At 39.2% G+C, this 19,718-nt stretch overlaps 1 protein-coding gene across 4 annotated transcripts in view; it reads right to left on the bottom strand.

Annotated features, from left to right (window-relative positions):
* VPS41 (VPS41 subunit of HOPS complex) overlaps positions 1-19,718 on the bottom strand; it is a 110,860-nt gene that overhangs the window by 8,512 nt on the left and 82,630 nt on the right. For all 4 annotated transcript variants that reach the window (XM_064443869.1, XM_064443868.1, XM_064443870.1 and 1 more), the window contains 9 exons: positions 16,011-16,103; positions 15,386-15,513; positions 14,310-14,454; positions 11,291-11,332; positions 11,111-11,161; positions 9,716-9,853; positions 6,795-6,849; positions 5,595-5,735; positions 3,969-4,105 (listed from right to left, as the gene is read on the bottom strand). In XM_064443869.1, the coding sequence (XP_064299939.1) occupies positions 3,969-4,105; positions 5,595-5,735; positions 6,795-6,849; positions 9,716-9,853; positions 11,111-11,161; positions 11,291-11,332; positions 14,310-14,454; positions 15,386-15,513; positions 16,011-16,103 (930 nt within the window). The remainder of the gene's footprint in view (positions 1-3,968; positions 4,106-5,594; positions 5,736-6,794; positions 6,850-9,715; positions 9,854-11,110; positions 11,162-11,290; positions 11,333-14,309; positions 14,455-15,385; positions 15,514-16,010; positions 16,104-19,718) is intronic.

The raw sequence follows: 19,718 nt of genomic DNA, 5'->3' as shown, positions 1-19,718 counted from the left end.
AGAACAACACTAATAAACACTGATTTTGCTACAATTTTCAAATAAAAGCATTACTGCCCTAATTGTGTTGACTAAGGCAGGTTTTAAATATAATTGCGCTGGTAAATTCCTAATGGGAACCAAGGTTCTGTATGAGTCTCAGAGAAGCAACATCTATGTGTGGAAAGCAAATTAAAGTGACTGACAACAACTTTTTGACTGTATGGAAATAAAACTGAGTTTTGCTTCTGTGTCTTCGAAAACACTTTTAAATCCAAGCAGTAAAGATGAAAATTATTGATATATATGACTTGACCCAATTTGGTTAGCCTGCCATAGATTTGAATGGTATTTAGTTATGTTGAAAATGTTGACGGAAGAATGGTGCTTTATTTGCCATTAAATAAAAAATGTGCTAGGAACGTGTCATGTCTAATAAATAAACACGTTTCTCCTTAAGACAACACATCTTCACAAGTTTATAAATTCAAAGGAAGTAGTCTGTGTTATATTTTATCTATATATTTATGGTACCAAAGAACCAGATTTCAGGAGTTAGGTATAAAATATAATTTTAAAGTTTTAGACTACACTTTACTGATAAACACTCCTGTTAAAATTCAGACAACTGTAACTTCATCTTTGTTGTCTATGTCTTCATAACTTTGTTGCCTATGAATGTAACTGTATATAAACACTAAAATGAGTATTATTTCAGCAGTAAATAAACTTTCATCACTACCATAAATCAGTGTCACTCGACTATGTTCTATGGTTTTAACACCTTAACTCAGATGATGACAAAGGGAAAACATTATAATAAATGATCCTCAGGAGGGAAAAAACAAACAAACAAAATTAATCACTTGGAGTTTTAATCCCAATTCAGAAAACCACTGAAACAAGTACTTGAACATTTTCCTGTTTAGGAAAATACTTAAGGGTGTGTGTAGCTTTAGGTTCATGGAAGAATTGCATTTCCTGGTTGGAAAATAAAAATGGGTATAAGTTAACCACATTACTTTGAAGCTGAGGTGAGCTTAGAGTAGAACATAGGACAGTTGCGGTGGTGCATCTAATAGGTAGTAATTTGTTAAAGTGAAGCAATCAGTCTGCAAAATATGCCAACATTAATACAAACATATATTATTCAGGGAAGATCCCAGATTAAAAAAAACTACAACAAATTTATTGCATCAGTAGACTTCCTTGTTGGATTCTCTAACGCATACTGTAAGCCACATATGGTATGCTTTGGCAGCCACTCAATTTGATTCACTTGGGTTTGCTGCGATGTAAAGAATTCTTTTCAAAACGACAAAGTCTGTCAAATGCACTGCTTTTAGCTCCTACCTGTATTTCAAATCACATCTAATGTAAAGTTTACTGCTAAGGGAATTTAGGAGCATAATAGGAAATTTGCATCTGCATACTTACATAAGCATAAAACAATCTTATCAGGGCTTGCAAAAGGAGGCCACAATTAAATAATATGATGGCACAGCTGTAATACCTTTTGGAGAGCCAATGTTATGAAAAGATCAGCACAGTTTTTATTGTAGGCAGTGACTTGAGAGCCAAGCAACAGGTTCTAACTTCACCTGCGTACCTCCTTTGTGGATCTTGGCACAAGCTTTCCTTTTTTGCCTTTGAAAATGGGAACAATAAAACTTAAGTGCATACGGAGCTTGAGATCCAAAGACATGAAATTACAGACAGTCCTAGCCAATGAAATTTGGATTTCTGTATGCGTTCAAAATGTCTCGTGTGTTAGGTGATCCAAATCATGAAGTTTTTACCAAAATCCAAAGAGTTGTGCCAGGCCAGAACAGAGGACATAGACTTCTCACCATGAACCTACATAACATGATGTGATGGTGTAACCAGGCGTCATACAAACACACCAAAGCTAGCTTTAAGACAGCTAATGAGGCAGTAGTAATGATGAAGCCAGGGCAGAATAGTCCTCAGCAATGAGAGGCCGGTTAGACATTTACTTGAAGTCCCAGACATGTCCTGAAGCACACACTGAATGCAGAAACAGTCCTGCTCCAAAAAACTGAGCTTGCCAATCTAAGGCACTTAGGTGAGTGTGCAAGAGCTGTGATCACATCTCTAAATTTCACAGTAGACACACCATCTGTTCATAAACAATGCACTTTACATTGCCTGTAACACTTCAGGAACAGCCTCATTTTAAGCTATAGCTTTCATTTCTCTAAAGAAATGAGAGTCCCCCCCTTTTTCTGTCTATATTGTTTTGCCATTGTACCAGCAAGCCAAGTGAAAATTACATTAAACTTCCCTAATTTCTATTTTTCTATGAGATCTCAATTTTAGCCCTAGAGCTATCCAAATCTACTTCAAAATGAATTAATTTGAAATCCATGAAGCATTTCAATGCTAGCAGCAAATAATTTTAGATATCACTCTGAAGGTTAAATACATCCTTTTAATCCCAAACTAATTTTGTTAAAAGGTATTTGAAGACAAAATGATTCTTCTCTCCTCAAAGCATGACCAAACGATGTCATCAGCTTTGTCTGAAGCCAAGCAATACACTTTGCATATGTGTAAAGTTCCAGCTATGCACACAGCACTCTCTCTCTGCCTGCAGACACACCAAAAATTACATTTTGATTTCAGCAGAATGCAAGAACAGGAGGATCAGCAGTGCAAACAGCTGGGTACTGACAGCAGCAAGATTAACATACAACTGTTTTAATGCAGCATGCTACTTAGCTAGTATAATTTTGCAAGGATATTAGTATCTCAAGAAGTCAATTAAAAACTGTAAGTAATGTTACAACATGCATTATATGCAAACTGGTATCTGTTTATCTGGGGTAGCTCCTTGCACATAATGACTGTCAGGGGAACAAGACATCTAAAATGCTTCTTTGAAATACTGCAAGTCATTATCTAAAGCCCATATGATAATACAATAATGGAAAAACCTTGGAAAGCCTTAAACCCTACCTTTTAAAAAGGCCTTCTGACATCACTGAAGGCTCTAACAGATATGGGCTTTATCTGGCCTGGTTAGAGACCAACCATGACCTTACTTAAAACTGTCAATCCCACCTATTTGCTAAAGATGCCCAAAGAATAATAGCAGATGGGAAAAAAAAGTTTGTTCAGAAGAGAAATGAGGTTCAGAAAACTGGAGTTTCAGCTGCTTACTGGGCTATGTTTTCTTGGACTCAGCATAGTCACACCAGAGGCATTCAAACTGTTCTAGATCCTTACGTCTCTCAATAGAAAGGTGCAGAGCAGCATCACAGAGAACTCAAGTTGGGGCCTCCTTTGGTAGCAGGGAGATTTAAAGGATGCAGTGCAACTCTCTCTGTTGTTACTTTCAGGAACATTGAAGGGTACGCTTCTTGAAAGTTCTTACAAACATGCTCAGAAACCAGTGATGTAGGGAACTGCATCTATCTGTACAGTTATGCTGGGATAAGAACACTCATAATCCAATGAGCAGTCCTTTTTTTTTTTTTTTAATGCATGGACATCAACACATTCTGCACAACAGACTTAATTTGATTTTAAAAGTTCATCTTCCTTCAGTTAGTATGACACTTCACACCAGGCACAATACCTGGTGAATCTTTCAGTAAGTGCATGTTGTGTTCTGCCTCAATGAAAAGTATGGGTCATGAGACTTTCCAATATTGGACAATCAGGCAGTATAACATAGTCTGAATCACCCAAGATCCTTCCAGTTCTACTTACCCACCATGCTTATGACAGCATGGAAGCGATTTAGAAGTGCTAGAAGCCATCAAGAGATGAGACTATTCGTCTTGGCAAATTTCTACCCTTTTTGTCATAGTTTTGCACTAACCCACAGCGTCAATCACAGATGTCTGAACAAAATGAACAAAATGAACAAACCTTCATGACAGCCATTTCTCGTGCTGTTCGGCAGCAAAGCAGTTTTGCTGTCTCTCTGAAAATGAGTATCACACGAAGAATACAACACTTACCTGCAAGTTGTAGTCCTGAAGAATTTTCACTAGTGAGTCCCTCAGATTAGGAATCTCCATGCCTTCCTTAATGCGGTGGATCAAAAGAATGGGATCCACATGGGTTCCAATATTGTTCAGCAAACCAGTAATAAAAGCTGTGAAAACCAAGAGGCAAAGAAATTAAGAAAAAAAATCCAGCAAAATACCTGATTAAAGGATGCTTTGGTGACAAGCTAAGGCTTCAGCTGATTCTATGACAGTTCCCTACTAAGAGATGACTCTAAGCCTCTTTTATATAGCCTTCACGTTTCTTGCAGCTTATTTACTCAAACACAGGCCTTTAGGTAAGAGAGGAAGATACAGTTTGGCAGTTCACAGAATCTTCTAGGGTAGGCAGAAAAGGGGTAACAGAGTATCCAGCACAAGCCACAAGTAAATAAAGCACTTCAATAGAAAGGGCACTCAAGATAACAGAGCTAGAAAATTAATTACATTATGTGACTATTCCATTCCCAGTTCCAGGATTTAAAAACAAATTTTCAAGCACTTAACTCAAACATGTTTCTAAACATTGGTGAGAGTCACAGAAAAGAAATCTTTTGCTTTTTGAATTGCACTTGGCTAAATGAAACACTAAAAGGATGAAACTCAAGGCTGTGCTTTTTCTTCAACCTCCAAAACTGAGGAATATCACTGGAGTTGCTCTGCATATGGGCGGATGGAACTGAGAGAATTCTATATGCTTTGAATCCCTTTTGCTCTAAAGATGTCACTAATTGTAACATTACTTTTAGTGATGAACTGCATCTAAGTATGGGTAACTTGAGAATGCCATTCTTCCAAAGGAGTAACAGATTTTTGGTTGCCTTTTCCTGTCAGAATTAGTGGCCAAGAGATGAAAAGACAGGTATTCTGACACTAATTATACAAGACATTCAATCCTTTGGAGATCCCAAGAGAGACTTTAAAGCCTTGCTTAAAAGCCCCAGAAGAGGTTGCAAAACTAATGGAGCAGATAGTTAAAATAATTCTCTATTTTCTCAGTCATATGAACTCCTTTGAACCTTCCTCCTGAACAAAACTGATATTGCTTATGAGATTCTGACAGTTTCTGATTCCATCTAAACTTTAAACTTGAGTAGTTATTCATATAATGGATGAAAGGCAAAATGCACTCATTATTACAGATCTTACTTTTGTGCCACAGAAACAAAACAAAATGGTTATTCTACCGAGGGGCAGAAAGGTGTAGGTTCAAAGGGAAGCAGCTGCAATTAACACACTATGCAACATCCTCATCAAGCTTGCAGACTGTGTTTTGAGGCTGCCTGAAAATAAAGCCTCATTCTGCCAAATTAAAAGCACCGTCCTCCCCTTAATTTGTCATAAGGACATAACTATGCAGAGCTTAGTCAAATGTTAAATCCCTAAATACTCATTCTGCAGCATGCCTGCATGCTGCCTTACTAGAAGTAAGGCACGATAGGACAGCTATGTTGTGCTCCACAAACCAGAACACCTCCCTGGCGATCCACAAACACTTCGTCTAACATGCATGGGGATAATTCAATCTTTTAATTGCAACAGCACTCCACAAAAAAAAAAAATACATATGCAAGGCTTCTGAGAAACTATCCTGCTTACGTGGTTTGTCGATAGAATATAAAATGAGGTCTTCCCAAAGTTCTCCGTCATCTTGTTCTTTGGCAAATTCAATAGCTTTATCTACATCTTGCAATTCTTCCATTATCATCTTCAAGGCGCTGCGGCTATTACCCATTCTGCCTAAAAAGAAAAATAAAGAGATTATAACCCCTAAACGCTTATCAATGCTCAGTGCTTTAAGGAGCTCTTTTAATGTGAATTAGCGTAAAGTTGCCTCAGACTAATACAGCCAAGACCACATCTAATCTAATCTGACGTAGGAATGTAAATCCCAGAGCAATTAGTATAAACTGAGCAACTGCTTGGAGCACTTTGCTTGACTGGGACCTGGAGCCTTTCTTAAGGATGTGTTGGATCATATTAGGGATTCTGCACCGTAGCAACATCTAACAAAGGGAAGTGTGTGTATGTGCATACATGTAAACTATGACATGAAATATCCCCTTTAAGAGCCTGCATGGACACCCTTAATTTGCAGTAAGTATAGTGCAGTTTACACCCATGAAAAATTAGAAATAGTAGAAGCACTGAACTATTCTTTAAGCAAACCTATGAGTAAATCCTACTCTGCTCTCAAATGGTCCACAAACATTTTTCTTACTAAAACAAAGACTGATTAAAAAATGCTTTCCATTTTGTTCATGACTAATAGATAAACATACATAAAAATCATAGTCTTACAACGCCTCCCATTCAGAGGTAAATTCCTTGCTGGGGGAGTTAATTTACGATTAATTTTATTTAAAAAAAATCAAAAACCCAAAACAAAGAGGCAACATAAGCAAATCTTCCACCTCAGCAAAATATTATCTTAAGCTTCTGAGATGTATTCAGAATAAAATATTTGTTTTATTTCTCCCTCTCTCCAAACCGAGAGTATTACTCTGCTCTTCAAGATTGTCTCAAAAATACGCCCCCATCCCAATCTGTTCCCCATAGTGTCCCAACACCTCCAAAACCCCAGAAAAAAATCACAATATCTGGAGTTAAGACATCATAAGAATACTCCAGTGCTTCGTTTTATTTTCTAAATCATGTTATTTGGTCCTACTAACTCTATACCAACTTTGTTTCTGGGAAAGTGTGTTAAACATTATTAGACATACCGTACATTTTCGCAGCATAAACTTTGACAAGATTAAAAGCATGTTGTAATTTATCACACTGAGTGTTACTTACTCAGAAGATAGACTGTCTCTTCTACAAAGTTCCTCTGTTGGCAGATCTCAAGAGCCTTGAATTTAAGGGAAGGGAGGAGGGAAAGAGAATACAGGGAACCATGTAACATATTTTATTGATCACAAATGCTGCAAGAGGCTTAAAGATACTTGTCCATGAAGTTGCATTGTTCATTTTGACAGGAATACAGCTCCCTTAATATGCGCTGTCAGGTCCTCTGGCATTAATTAAGAGGAGAAACTCCATGGCATTTTTTTGATTTTTCTGAAAGATTAGTTACATCTGGGGACAGGACAGGTATTTTAGTCTGGATTATGCCAATTGCTACCTTTAAATCTACTGGCAACTCCTTTCTTCTGCTTCCAAAAGTTGGTTAGTCCAAAGCATTAAGGTTATCTGCTGTCAAGACTTGCTTCCTGTGGGTGGACTTATGAAGTCTCTAGAGATGGAGGTCTGCTTGACATTCATTCATAATACAAGCCTGTAGATCTCCTCAGGGTAACCAGAATGGTTCTGGGAGGTAGAGTGCCCTCCAAGAAGACAATATAAATATAATCCAACCCAGGTATAAAAGAATAAGGAGGAAGCATTTCTTGTAAATTTGGTTTAAAGACCTGAGGGCTAAATACCATCAGCAGTTACTGAATCTATATGCAGTTGACAAACACTGAGCATAATTACCAAAATTACCAAACTGATTACCAACAAGTTTTTAGTAGTAAAAAATTGGCAGGGCTGGTATGCCATAAATGATGCCTTGTCTGTTTCCAAGTTGGAAGTAGAAAGCAAACTCAAGATTCACAGCATTCCTGTGAAGACAACTGTTCACCAATAAAGATTTTCATACTTGGAAATCAAAACTATAAATACATAAGATACAGCTACAGCTAAAGATGTAGGTAGGAATTAACTTCTCCTTCCATTGTTAAATTATTACAGGTGGGTTACTATGAAGATTAGAGATACGGACAATGAATTTCAGGGTAGAGGTAAGTGAATTTCCAACCAGATACTTCAGAGGAATGAAGGTGTGAATAATGCTAATAAGTTATAAACACAGCTGACAGCCTTTTTTCTCTCCACTTAGAAGTTAAACTACAAAGTACCAGGTATTCAGTATTTCTGGATGCTGCACATTTATTGACTGTCATGCTCCCTCTAGAGGAATACAGGGAACATTCATAACTCTCTTCCAGTTCATTTTATAAAACATTTGCTAAACTGCACTTGAATAAAAGTGGCTTACTTTTAAAGAACAAAGAATTATTTCTTCCTGCCAGTTTTGTAATTTCTGAAAAGCAATAAGAAATGTGAATTTGTTCAAATATCATGGGTTTTTGCAATTTATACACTGCACTGGAATCTGCTTAACAGCAACTGAAAATATTGGTAACTGGGAAATTCTTGGTCCCCTTTCTATTTCCTTAGAACAAAGATTGGTATGTGGCAAAAAGTGTTACTATATGATATGTATGTTAAGAAGTATAATTACAGAATTAGCTGTTGGTATCTTTCCTCTCTTCCTTAGCTTCTTACTGAAACATAGTAACATTTTAACGTAAGGTTAGAATGACACTTTTTCTAACATCCTTTGGTGATTCTTGTACCACACCTTCCGAAGGTTCATGGGGCTCTGACATACTCTTGCTCACAGCCCATAACTTCAGCAAACCAGTGCCAGCAATGTGTTTGCATCACTTACACACAGCACTTGCCTGCACCACCCATCATTGAAGACAGGTGGCTAGATCTGCAATAACTAAAACTAATTTGCACCAAAAGAAAAAAAGAAGTGCAGGTAAGGTTTTATACATAAAACCATGATCACACAAATAATACATAAGGCAAAAACGAAGAGAGAATCAGAGAGTTGAAAACATATAAGCCAACGTTGTAGACAAAAGTCTTTGGCTGGAAACCTCTTAGGCTCATTGCCTAAAAAGACCACTGAGACAACCTAGTTTCATGTGGCAGTTTCAACGAAGACCAAACCTGCAACCCTAATGAAGTATTTCCCAGTGTTTGCTGCTCTTGCATGGCGAAGTGGACAAAAGCATGGAAAACAAGAGAGGTGCCAGGAACAGTACTAGTACTCTTCAGAATGTCAACCATGTAAAATGCAATATGCAATATTACATTTAAAAGTCCTCCACTGATGTCATCATTATAGCTGCATACAACTATGCATCCTTTCACAAAGTCTGCTCTGCTTGGCCATTACAACAAATACAAATAATAAAATACTGACCGAACTAAAGAGGAAAACTTAAATTTCCATTCAATTCACCTTAATTCAAGCAGGGGGGGAAACACAAGACTGCCCTTAACCTAATTTATTTTTTGATTTGACAGGAAAGAGCAAGGAAGGAAAATGTAAAAAGGTTAAAGAAGGTGGACACATGGTACTCTGTAAAACCCCAAGTCTACTAGTGGAAATACAAAGACAAAATACTTTTAGCTCTGCTAGTTCAGTGACTGTTACATTGCATATATTATATGAAAACAACTTAGGACCTTAGAATACAAACCTATAAAAACTCCAGTTACAGCTACTCATTTTTCAAAATCTAACACTGATTTGTCCTAGATTTGGCAAAACGATTGTTGATTTCTTGCAGCCACAATCTGCTGTCCAGTCAGGCCAGGCACTGATGCACAGATATGCTGTAGGTACGCACCTAGTGTGAATTCAAAACTTCTGCACTAAAAATCCCCACCGATTCCTGCCCTGTGAGCTGAGAGAGGAAGGTCTCAGCTGTCAGGCAGCTCTGCAAACCAGACTTCTAAGGGTGATGGTCACAAATTCAAAGGATCTCCTCCTTTTGGCGGTAGAGGGCAGTACCAGACACAGTTATACATTTACAACACTACAAGCTACAGACCTCAAAATCGAGGACCTGTGTTTAGTTTTGGGGCCTTACCTTCTCTAGTGGACAGTGCGTGCTGTCTCTGAGAAATGGTAGTAAATTTGGACGATCATATTCAGCATAAAGGCTGATCTGTTTCTCATGATATCGCTGGCCTTTATGGTGGTCTCTCTTGAAAAGCTTGTGCAAATACTAGGAATCAAAAGAGAGAATCAGAACTCAGAATCACTTAGGCAATATTATTTGTTCTCTGCTAATAAAAAACCCCTAATCTCCTCAGGAATATGCTAACACTTACTAAAAGGCACAGAGGTTAATTCCTGATTCAAAAGACTAATTTTACATTTTTCTGAAGAGCCCTCATCACAGCAATCTCTAAAACCAGCTCTTTAAAGGAGGTTTTCAGCAAGTTAAGAAACTGTCCTTTAACCTTCAGTGAAACTACTAGATTTCAAATTTTACAGAAAACTTTGGACAAGTATGTCAAATGATGCATTTTGGTTATCTAGATATACTTGACCATTACTGATAACTATAGATCAAATTTTTACCACATGAAATGTTTTAACCGAAGTACCTCAAACTATAGATACTGGGGCAAAGCTCCTTCTCTGTAGATGAGCACAGAAAAGCCTTGAGAATCACGTGGAGAGTTGCTTTTACGCAAAGGGAAGCAAGTTTCACACTTTGAAACTGATGCTTCCTTCCATAAACTGACAGTCAGTCAGCGGTCTTCGCAAAGCTCCTGGGCTGCAGGCTGCACACTTCATAGAGCTGCTTTCTATAATCAGATCTCTAACACACAAACCTGCTCTCCACCAGATCGATGCCCTGAGCCCCAACTGTACACAGCTGCAAGTTAAACTTCCCTACCTAATACAGCCCAAGCCCATGGTTACATGTTATGTATTCCACTGACAGCACATTCAAACCAAAGAGGTGCTTTTGGAATAGCAATGTGGAGCCACAGCCTTACAGTGATATTGTAATTCTGCACAAACAAGAGCAATCCTGCAGTGTATGAAAGCTACAGCTCTAGAAAGACAAGCAGTTCACTGTCTCTGTGGATCAGCAAAACGTGTTTCAGAGTTGCACCCAACATCCCATCCCATTTTTGTGTAGGGAGAGAGGAGGGATACAAGCAAGAAGTAATTGACCAGGGAAGACAAGTGTCTGCAATGCTATAAGGAATACCTCATGGTACATTAACAAGTAAGCAGTATGTTACTAAGTTCTCACAGGTACACATTTTAAAATTATTTTACTATTGTAATAATGCTGTGACCATGTTAAAAAAATGGATTAGCAAAGTAGCCGCTTTGGCTCTGATCATATATGACATATTAGTGTCACGTACACTTTGCCAGGATAACCACATTTGTAAAAGATGTGCCCAGCAAAGAGTTTATTCAGCTCAACTTGAAACCAATGGAATATACAAATATTTACCACATGCTGTAGTTCAGGCCTGTTTTCTAATTCTTCAACGACTCTGTCAATCTGAAAGAAAACAAATAAAACCCAACAGATTAGCAAATCTGTGATGAACATCACATTTACAGGACTGAAAGAAGGATGGGTAATACAAGCAAGCATTGGACTGCCAGGCCATGACCTTGTAATACTCACGGAAATTTTATCTTCGTTATCCAAAAGCATGTCTACAGCTTTCTAAAGTAAAGAGAGAGAATCCAGTTAAGAAACAGGTCCTCATATTTTCTCACATTCTATATAATATTACGCTTGTCTACTGATGGGTATCAGATGGATATTGCAGACCTACTCTTCTCAGCAACAGTAATTCAGGGAGCAGTTTGCATAACGTCAGCACTCCCTGACAGCACAGCATTACAGGAGAACACATCATGTATTCTTCTAGAATACTTTTCCTAAATTTCCACACTAATAGCAATCAATACTGTGCACTTATATTGCAGGTGAAGTATGCCCATCGAATCATGGGTCACAGAAGGCCACTGTCAAATGATGTAGAAGTTTGTCCCATTGCAAAAGAGAACTGCAAGGTGATGGCTGCATAAGAACCCATGACTCAACTTGCCTTACAACTGGATTCCTCCAAACTATCTGCACACTGATACCATAATGCAAGCAGACAGGATCATGTAAGCAGAGTGGCCACCAGGATTCTGGTTCTGCTTCCTCTTAGAAGAGCAAACTTTGCTTCACGCTCAAAAAAATAAAAAACTACAGACTCCTGATATGATTCCCTCTGTTTAATAAAAAAGAATTATACTCTTCTTTTCCCCATGTAGTTTAGAATTGGCATGCCAAAGATTATAATGTTTGATACAGATGGCTCCATATTTTAGCTCTAGTGCTTGAACAACCACTGCACTGAAAGAGCAGATCTATTCCCCATAAGGATCATACCAAAACTGGTTTTATAGCCAGCTGGGAAGAAAGAAGACTGAAGTCAGCACAAAACACATTATTTTTCGAATTTAGGTTAACAACTTTGCAAACTTTCAGAAGGAAAAAAATTTGTCAGTTCAGGTAGCATTTTCCTCAATCCTCCCCGTAATGGGGGGAGATTTGGAAGAAACAGGCTGCCCAGGATATCAACACCTGGCTCCAGGACAGGTGCAACACCTTGGGCTGCCCGGTCCTCTGAGCTGGAGGACCACAAGTGTGGAAACAAGAACTTTCCATTTGCGGACACTGAAACTGTAAGGGACCAGCTGCATCAGCTGAATCTTCACAAGTCCATGGCGCCTGACATGATTAATTTCAGATTACTGAAGGGACTAGCAGATGTTACAGCAGGACTCCTCTCAATCATCTAGAAAATGTCTTGGGAGTCTGGGGAAGGTCCTGCTGACTGGAAGCTAGCCAACATTATTCCAATTTACAAGTAGGGCATGAGGGAAGACCCAGGAGACTACAGACCTGTGAGTCTAACCTCAGCTCCTGGAAAAAATAAGGAGAAGATCATACTGTGTGCTATTGAAAGGCATTTAAAGACAAGGCAATCATGAGGTACAGTCAACATGGATTCACAAAAGGAAGGTACCGATTAACTAACTTGAGATCCTTCTACAATAAGGTCACCCACCTAGTGGATGAAGGGAACGCAGTGGATGTAGTTTTTCTGGATTTTAGTAAGGCTTTTGATAATGTCCCTCCCAGCGTCCTTCCAGACAAGTTGTCCAACTGTGGGATGAACGGATTCACCATGGCCTGTGTGAAGAACTGGCTGAATGGCAGGGCTCAAAGGGTTGTAGTGAATGGGGCTACAGCTGGCTGGTGACCAGTCACCAGTGGTGATCCTCAGGACCCAATTCTAGAGCCAGTTTAGCAATGATCTGGATGCAGGAGTTGAATGCACCCTTAGTAGGTTTGCTGATGGTACTAAACTGGGAGGTGCTGTTGACTCTCTCGAGGGATGAGGGGTCTTGCAGAAGGAATCTGTATAGATTGTAGCATTGGGCAATCATCAGTGGCATGAAACTGAACAAGTCAAAATGCTGGATTCTGCACCTGGGATGGAGTAATGCCAGACCCAAGTCTAAATTGAGGGACGAGTGGCTGGAGAGCAGCCCTGCAGAAAGGGGTCTGGGGGTGCTGGCTGACAGGAGGCTCACCAGGAGTCAGCAGTGTGCCCTGGCAGCCAAGAGGGCAAACCACATCCTGGGGTGCATCAAACACAGCATAACCAGCTGGCTGAAAGAGGTGATTATCCAGCGATATTTAGATCTGGTGTGGCCTTACCCTGAGTATTGGGTGTGGTTCTGGCCCCCACCATTTAAAAAAGGAGGTTAAGGTCCTTGAATGAGTCCAGAGGAGGGCACCAAAGCTGGTGAAAGGGCTGGAAGGCATGTCCTCTGAGGAGCAGCTGAGGTCATGGGGCTTGTCTAGTTTGGAGAGAAGGAGGCTGAGGGGTGACCTCACTGCTCTCGACAGCTTCCTGAGGAGGGGAAGTGGAGAGGGAGGTGCTGATCTCTTCTCCCTGGTACCCACTGCCAGGACACGTGGGAATGGCTCAGAGCTGCATCCATCAGGGAAGGTTTGGACTTGACGTGAGGAAACATTTCTTTCTTGAGAGGGTGGTCAAACCCTGGAACAAGCTTTGTGGAAAGGCGGTCAATGCCCCAAGCCTGTCAGTGTTTAAGAGGCATTTGGACAATGTCATTCATACCATGGTTTAACTTTTGGTCATCCCTGAAGTGGTCAGGCAGTTGGACTAGATGATCACTGTAGGTCCCTTCAACTAAATTAGTGTATTCAACTCCATTAATTGACTGCATTGAAAGAAAAGTGGCAAATACATTTAACATATGTCTCACAGTAAGTTCACTGCCTCCTTTCTTTGGCTTATTAATAGCATTTTTTTGATTAGAAATCTAGAAAGAATATAATGGTGAAAGTCTACTTGAAAATCACAACACTGATCTCAAATCTGGCACTCTTCCCACTGTGAGTGAGAGTCAAATGGAAATAAAAAGGAAAAAAATCATCCTTGGGTCAATTATTTTGCAGTCTAGGCAAACAACTTCCTCCTTACCTCAGAATGTATCCAGACACAAACAACACACACTCTGCCTCAACACTATTTTTAGCTCATTTATTTTTAATCTGTTAAAATATCTCTAGTGGAAAGTGAATGAAAAAATCATTAAGATCTCCATACCTCTGAATCAAAATCCATCAGCAGAACAATTTTGTCTCTGATAGAACTGAAAAGATTGTGTTTGTGGATCAACTGGAAGACATCCTTATGCCTCAGTGTTAGGTAGATTTCTAGGGCTCTGCCATAGCGCTGGTCATAAGTATACCTGATAAAAAACAACATTATAATACATGTGATCTTACATATCTAAGTGTACGAAAATTACCTATGAGGGAAAATATAAATATACTTTAAGATGTAAAGCTTGTTAGGATGCTACTTGGTTTGATGAATATCTAAATAGTTGCTGTGACTCATTATTGTTAAAAGGAAATACAACACCGGACAACATTAATTTAAACTCTGCTTATATCAGCCACCACATTTGTGTTCTGATCTGTGCTTCTCTATATTTTCATTTTCCCACTTTCAAACCCCTGGGGAAGCCACACAAAACACTAGCTTTTCTATTTTTGGAATCTAATTGGAACTCTGTTCAGAGCTGAAAAACATTGTTCTTTTAAAACTTTGGGACAGACTGTAACACAGCAACAGACAATAGCAACAGACAGTAGCTCTGCTTTCTTCAAAGAAGCAGTACGCAAAGAACTTAATGTAAGAATTAGGCTGAGAAAAACTAAGAGCTTTATCACTGTACAACGTAGCCAAGAACCAGGTCAGTTTTGGCACATTCTTCAGTCACATATTTCCAGCCACATGGTAAAATTAAATATACTACTTTTGAAATAGTGGGGAAAAACACTTTTATTTTCCTGTGGGTAATTCTGAAATGCTTTACAAAAGAGCCTTCCTCTGACAGCATAAAGAGGAATGCTAGCTATTTGCTTTGGAAAGAGGAGTAGCAAATCCAATTTTATACCAAACTCTTTGCTTTCATACTCAGCATACACTTTATAAGGAAGGGAAGAGAATTGTGAAGCTGTGCAATCAGCAGAGTGGAGAGCAGAGAAAGCCAAATACTCTGTAGACTGCTGCAAAGCAGGTATTTCTGTTAAGAGAGTTAGGCAAATATTTATAAACTATAGTACGCTACTTCAAGCTTACTTTTTGTAACAGGAGTTCAAGATTGTACTCACAATTCTGCAAGTGTTTGTAGCAAAGTCCTGTTCTGTGGATCTTTCTTCAGGTGATCCACTACAGCTTGAACTATGATTGTGTTGTTGTAGAGATCTCCAGGCCACTCTTTTATCAGGGTTGCAAACCCCTAAAAGTATAAGAGATTGTAACAGAAATAGAAAGAACTGCCTAAGGAACATTTCAAAACATCAAAGCTTTGGCTAAGCCTCTGAGATGATACCTGCTGTGCTTCACCTCTGAGCCACTTTTATGTGCCCACAGACGTGCGTAGTGCAGAACACAGATTTTCCTTCTTAGGGCAATGTTATTAACATTCATGAAGCTGGATCTCTTTCAGGTGCTGTATGCTTTGCACAGCACCTCGACCACTTGTGCTACATTAAAAAACCTAAAATAATAGTATTTATAATAAGTAACCAATCGCACAGTATTTGCATGCTCTGAAGAATATTCTACCTATTCTTTTAAAATGTAAACCAGATCTTTTTAATCTTTTCATTATTGTTACATTGTCCATTGAAAATCTGTTTGAATACAAAAAATAATTTGCTATCAGAATTCCACATAGCTGAGGGTGTTTTTCTGGCAATGGATATTACATGTTGCCACATCAGGCTGCAGTACCTCATAGTCACTCTCCAAAAACTCATGCAGGACCATTTCATAGATCAGAGGTTTCAAAACTGGATCCCGTCTGGGCAAGTAACGACTAATTGCCTATAGGAACAAAGAGAACAAAGCGTCAGAAGGGGAATGACATGTAACATCCTGGTACACTGATGATAGAAAAAGGAATTGTTGTGAAACAACAAAAAAACAACCAAGCAAGCAAGCAAACAAAAAAAACCCAACAAAAAAAAATCCCAAAAGACCAAAACCAAAAACCAAAAAAACCCCAAAGCTAAGTGCAAAACATGGCTCTTGGTAAACACTGGAAGTGTTGTATATTCATATTTGTAAGTAGTTATTTACTTTAGGATTGTACACATTGGAATTGTATTACCTATCTGAAAGAATTTTAATTAGAAAGAGAGTGGTAGGATACTAGTTAAAATGGGAGAATAAGGCATTGCACTTAGAGAAGTCTGAATATTTACTGTTAGTCATTTAGAAAATAAAACCCACGGAAGATCCCTCAGAAGAAGAAAGTTTTCAAATTCCATTTTCTCCAGCTTTGGTCTTACATCTCATAAAAAGATACAAGCATTCATTAGCTGAAAAATGTGTACTTCTGATTTATGACTTACTGTGAGGTCAGTACATTTTATAAAAAGTTCTGTTTGCCAGCTATTTTTACATACCCAAATGAAAATTAATTTGAGAACACATCTCTCCATGGAAAGGGTGAAGGCGTGTGATCTTTTGCTCTACAGGAGGTGTTAAGGAACTGCATTCTGGCAGGCAGGAGACGAGAACCTGCCAGAATGAATCAGCTCATACCCTGGAATTTCAGCACAGCATCTTATTAGCACTATTATTCCATGCAACTAGAGGCCAAGGTTATTACCGCCTGCCAAAATAAACCCTACCACTGCCAGCTGTGTTGGGATTTGGGGGTTTATAGCTAAAGACCTTACACTTATGAAATTCCTCCAAACACTCAGAGATTTTGCCTGTTGCCCACTAATGGCACATGGTGCAGCAGCATTTTGTTACTGAAGTTGCATGAACAAAGAAGGAGAAATAACATCTCGCTACCACAATTTTTTTTGCAGTTTTACAGACAGCAATGATTATTCACAACAAATTCTCCAAGTATTTAAATCAAAACAATTGCCTAAGTTACTTATTTCATTAAAGTCTTCCAACTGTAGGTGAAAAAGGACATAAAAACAAATGATCAATACAAAAAGCATTCTTAATGACTGTGCAAAAATTAAAAGTTCATTGCTCACAGGAGATCTCATCTCTCTCCATGCTGTTTGAGCTTGGCCAGTTTGTGAAATGTAGTGCACTGCCAACATCAGCTCCCACCTTCTGTTATAGAATTTAATAGCTAACTCAGGGCATGGTCTTGCTAGCTGCCCTGGGGAATCTATTCCTGACCACCTCAAAAAAGCATCTTCTGACCATAAAGCAAGCAAGCTGAACATCAGCTGGAGGCTTGAAGGCAGAGGACATTCTCCAATGACTGTCTTTGTACCCACTTTCTACCTTCCTGCCACCTCCTAAATGAACAGCCTTGCCTGACAGGCTTTGCCTCAACTCTTGGCTGCGGTTCGGCCTCACAGCAACATGCAGAGCAGTGCAGCTGCCTCGTTGTGTGGGGGCCAGGCTGCCTCAGGAAGGAAATCTCTCCTGCCCCAAATCCCCCTTCTTTGAAGGAAAAGCGCAACCACCTCCTGCAGTTTGGCCCCCGTGCTCAGCAAAGACCGAGAAGCATCTGAGTTATTTTTAACTAGGCACAAAGGTGGACTAAGACCTGTCCTGGAGGTTGCAAACTCTTCCTATTTTATTTTTAAGCAGTAGTTAAGGAATGAGGTCAGACGAAAAGCTCAAGAATCAGGACGCCTTTGTACCAATTCCTGAACCACATGGTGAAAGTGACTTTAAATAAAAAGAGGATATTATACACAGAAATATCTTCTTCCTTTGTTTCTTTGTAAGACCTGCTTTCAGACTTTTGATCAATAGGTGTAAGGGCGGGGTATACACACGAAAGTCCATATAAAAGTTGACATGAGATAGCCTAAAACATCTCACCAATAAGCCCAAACCACAATTATTTATTCCTCAGAGGATACCTATGAGATGAAAGAGGCTTTCTGGATAATGCTGCTCTACACTACTCCCACCAGAGTCAGGTAAAGTCTTTCATGTGTCCTCTAGCCAACATTTAGTCATTAAAGCATTGCTGCTGCTAGCTGATCATCCTGCACCCCTGCTGAAAGTCACTGCTGTCACAGCAGAGTCAACAGAACGGAGCATATCCCTCATGCCACAATGGCCAGCACTCACAGGGTTTGGCATCTCCCTCCAAATCCACCTTCCTCAGCTGTTTGAACTGAGACATTGGATTTTACACTGAAGTAACTCAAGCACAAGCATGTAATCCCATCAAGCCACTGCTGCTGGAGAGGAGAGGAGCAGATCGTTGCAAAGCTCTAAAATCTTGAAACTGCCATAACAAGGATTGCTAGAGGACATTCACCGAAGAGAGGAGAGACATCAAGATACTGAAATGCAGCCTCTGGTAGCCAAATAGGACCTTTTAGAACAGAATACTCAAAAAAAAAACCTAAACCCAGAAGCAAACAAACAACATGCATCCCACAGGCTTTGACATTGGGGTATGACTAATTAGTCCCTCTGCAGGAAGGGAAGTTTAAAGCTTTAGTTTTACTGCCACCTTAGTTATTGGCAAATCGCATTATATTGGAAATGTCAGGTTTCATGCAACTGCTTATATGCAGTGCAAATTCTTTAAGAAAATTCCCTTTCAAAATACACTGTCTCCAAATCTGAAATAGAGTCACCTCATCAGGGCTTAAAGCCTTTATAGCCCAGTTACACTATCATGTTTAACACTTGCTGGTTGGATAAATAGGTAAAAATAGCATACAAGTGATCCCAACCGTTTCAAAACCTGCTTCATTTAGGTCTGGCTTAACTTTGGTCATCCTTTATGATATTCAGGTATCTTTAGGAACTTGGGAAAAGTTATATGTGATTGAAATAGTAAAATAAGAAAGGAGTCTTCTAGAACTGCAGCTTGAAGCTGAATAATGTAACGGATTGCATCTTATGTTTTTCTAAGTCTGTTTTCAAGGGGCTGAAAACAACCAAATGTTTAGAAAGGCAGTAATTTAGCAGAGATGTTTTTGCAGCAAACCTGCAAATATTTTTATATTTTACAGTCTGCTGGATGACATAAGTGGAGACAAGAAAAACATCCATTCCAGACACTTGCATCCGAAAAACAAAATGAATCCAAAAGGACTAAGATGCAGTGCATCTAAATTTCACCTGTACCTGCACTTAGGTCCTTTATTGGATTGAAATAGAGAAACATGAGATTTCATCTTCCAAGGTGGCAAAGAGTGCACTGAAAACACTAAGAACTCATACAAAAGGCAAGGCTGTTCTCACACTGGTGTGGCTCTAAAACAAAAGCCAGACATTTCTGAAAACTGTAATGCAGGAACACTTTCGCTCTTCGAACAGAATTAAACAGCTCAAAACCAGCAAGGGACTGCATGCTGTGAGACCTTAATAATATGTCCTTTTTGGCTCATTGAGTTTGAATAGGAAGACATAAAATTCAGAAATAAACGTACACGCGTTACCAAAGGGAGTGTGCATAATGTTTTCTGCTGGTTTGGCAGTGACAGC

Source organism: Phalacrocorax carbo, chromosome 2, assembly GCF_963921805.1.
Source record: "Phalacrocorax carbo chromosome 2, bPhaCar2.1, whole genome shotgun sequence".
Taxonomy (NCBI): domain Eukaryota; kingdom Metazoa; phylum Chordata; class Aves; order Suliformes; family Phalacrocoracidae; genus Phalacrocorax; species Phalacrocorax carbo.
Note: the sequence above shows the minus strand (reverse complement) of the source record. Positions and strands in the feature narration are given on the sequence as shown.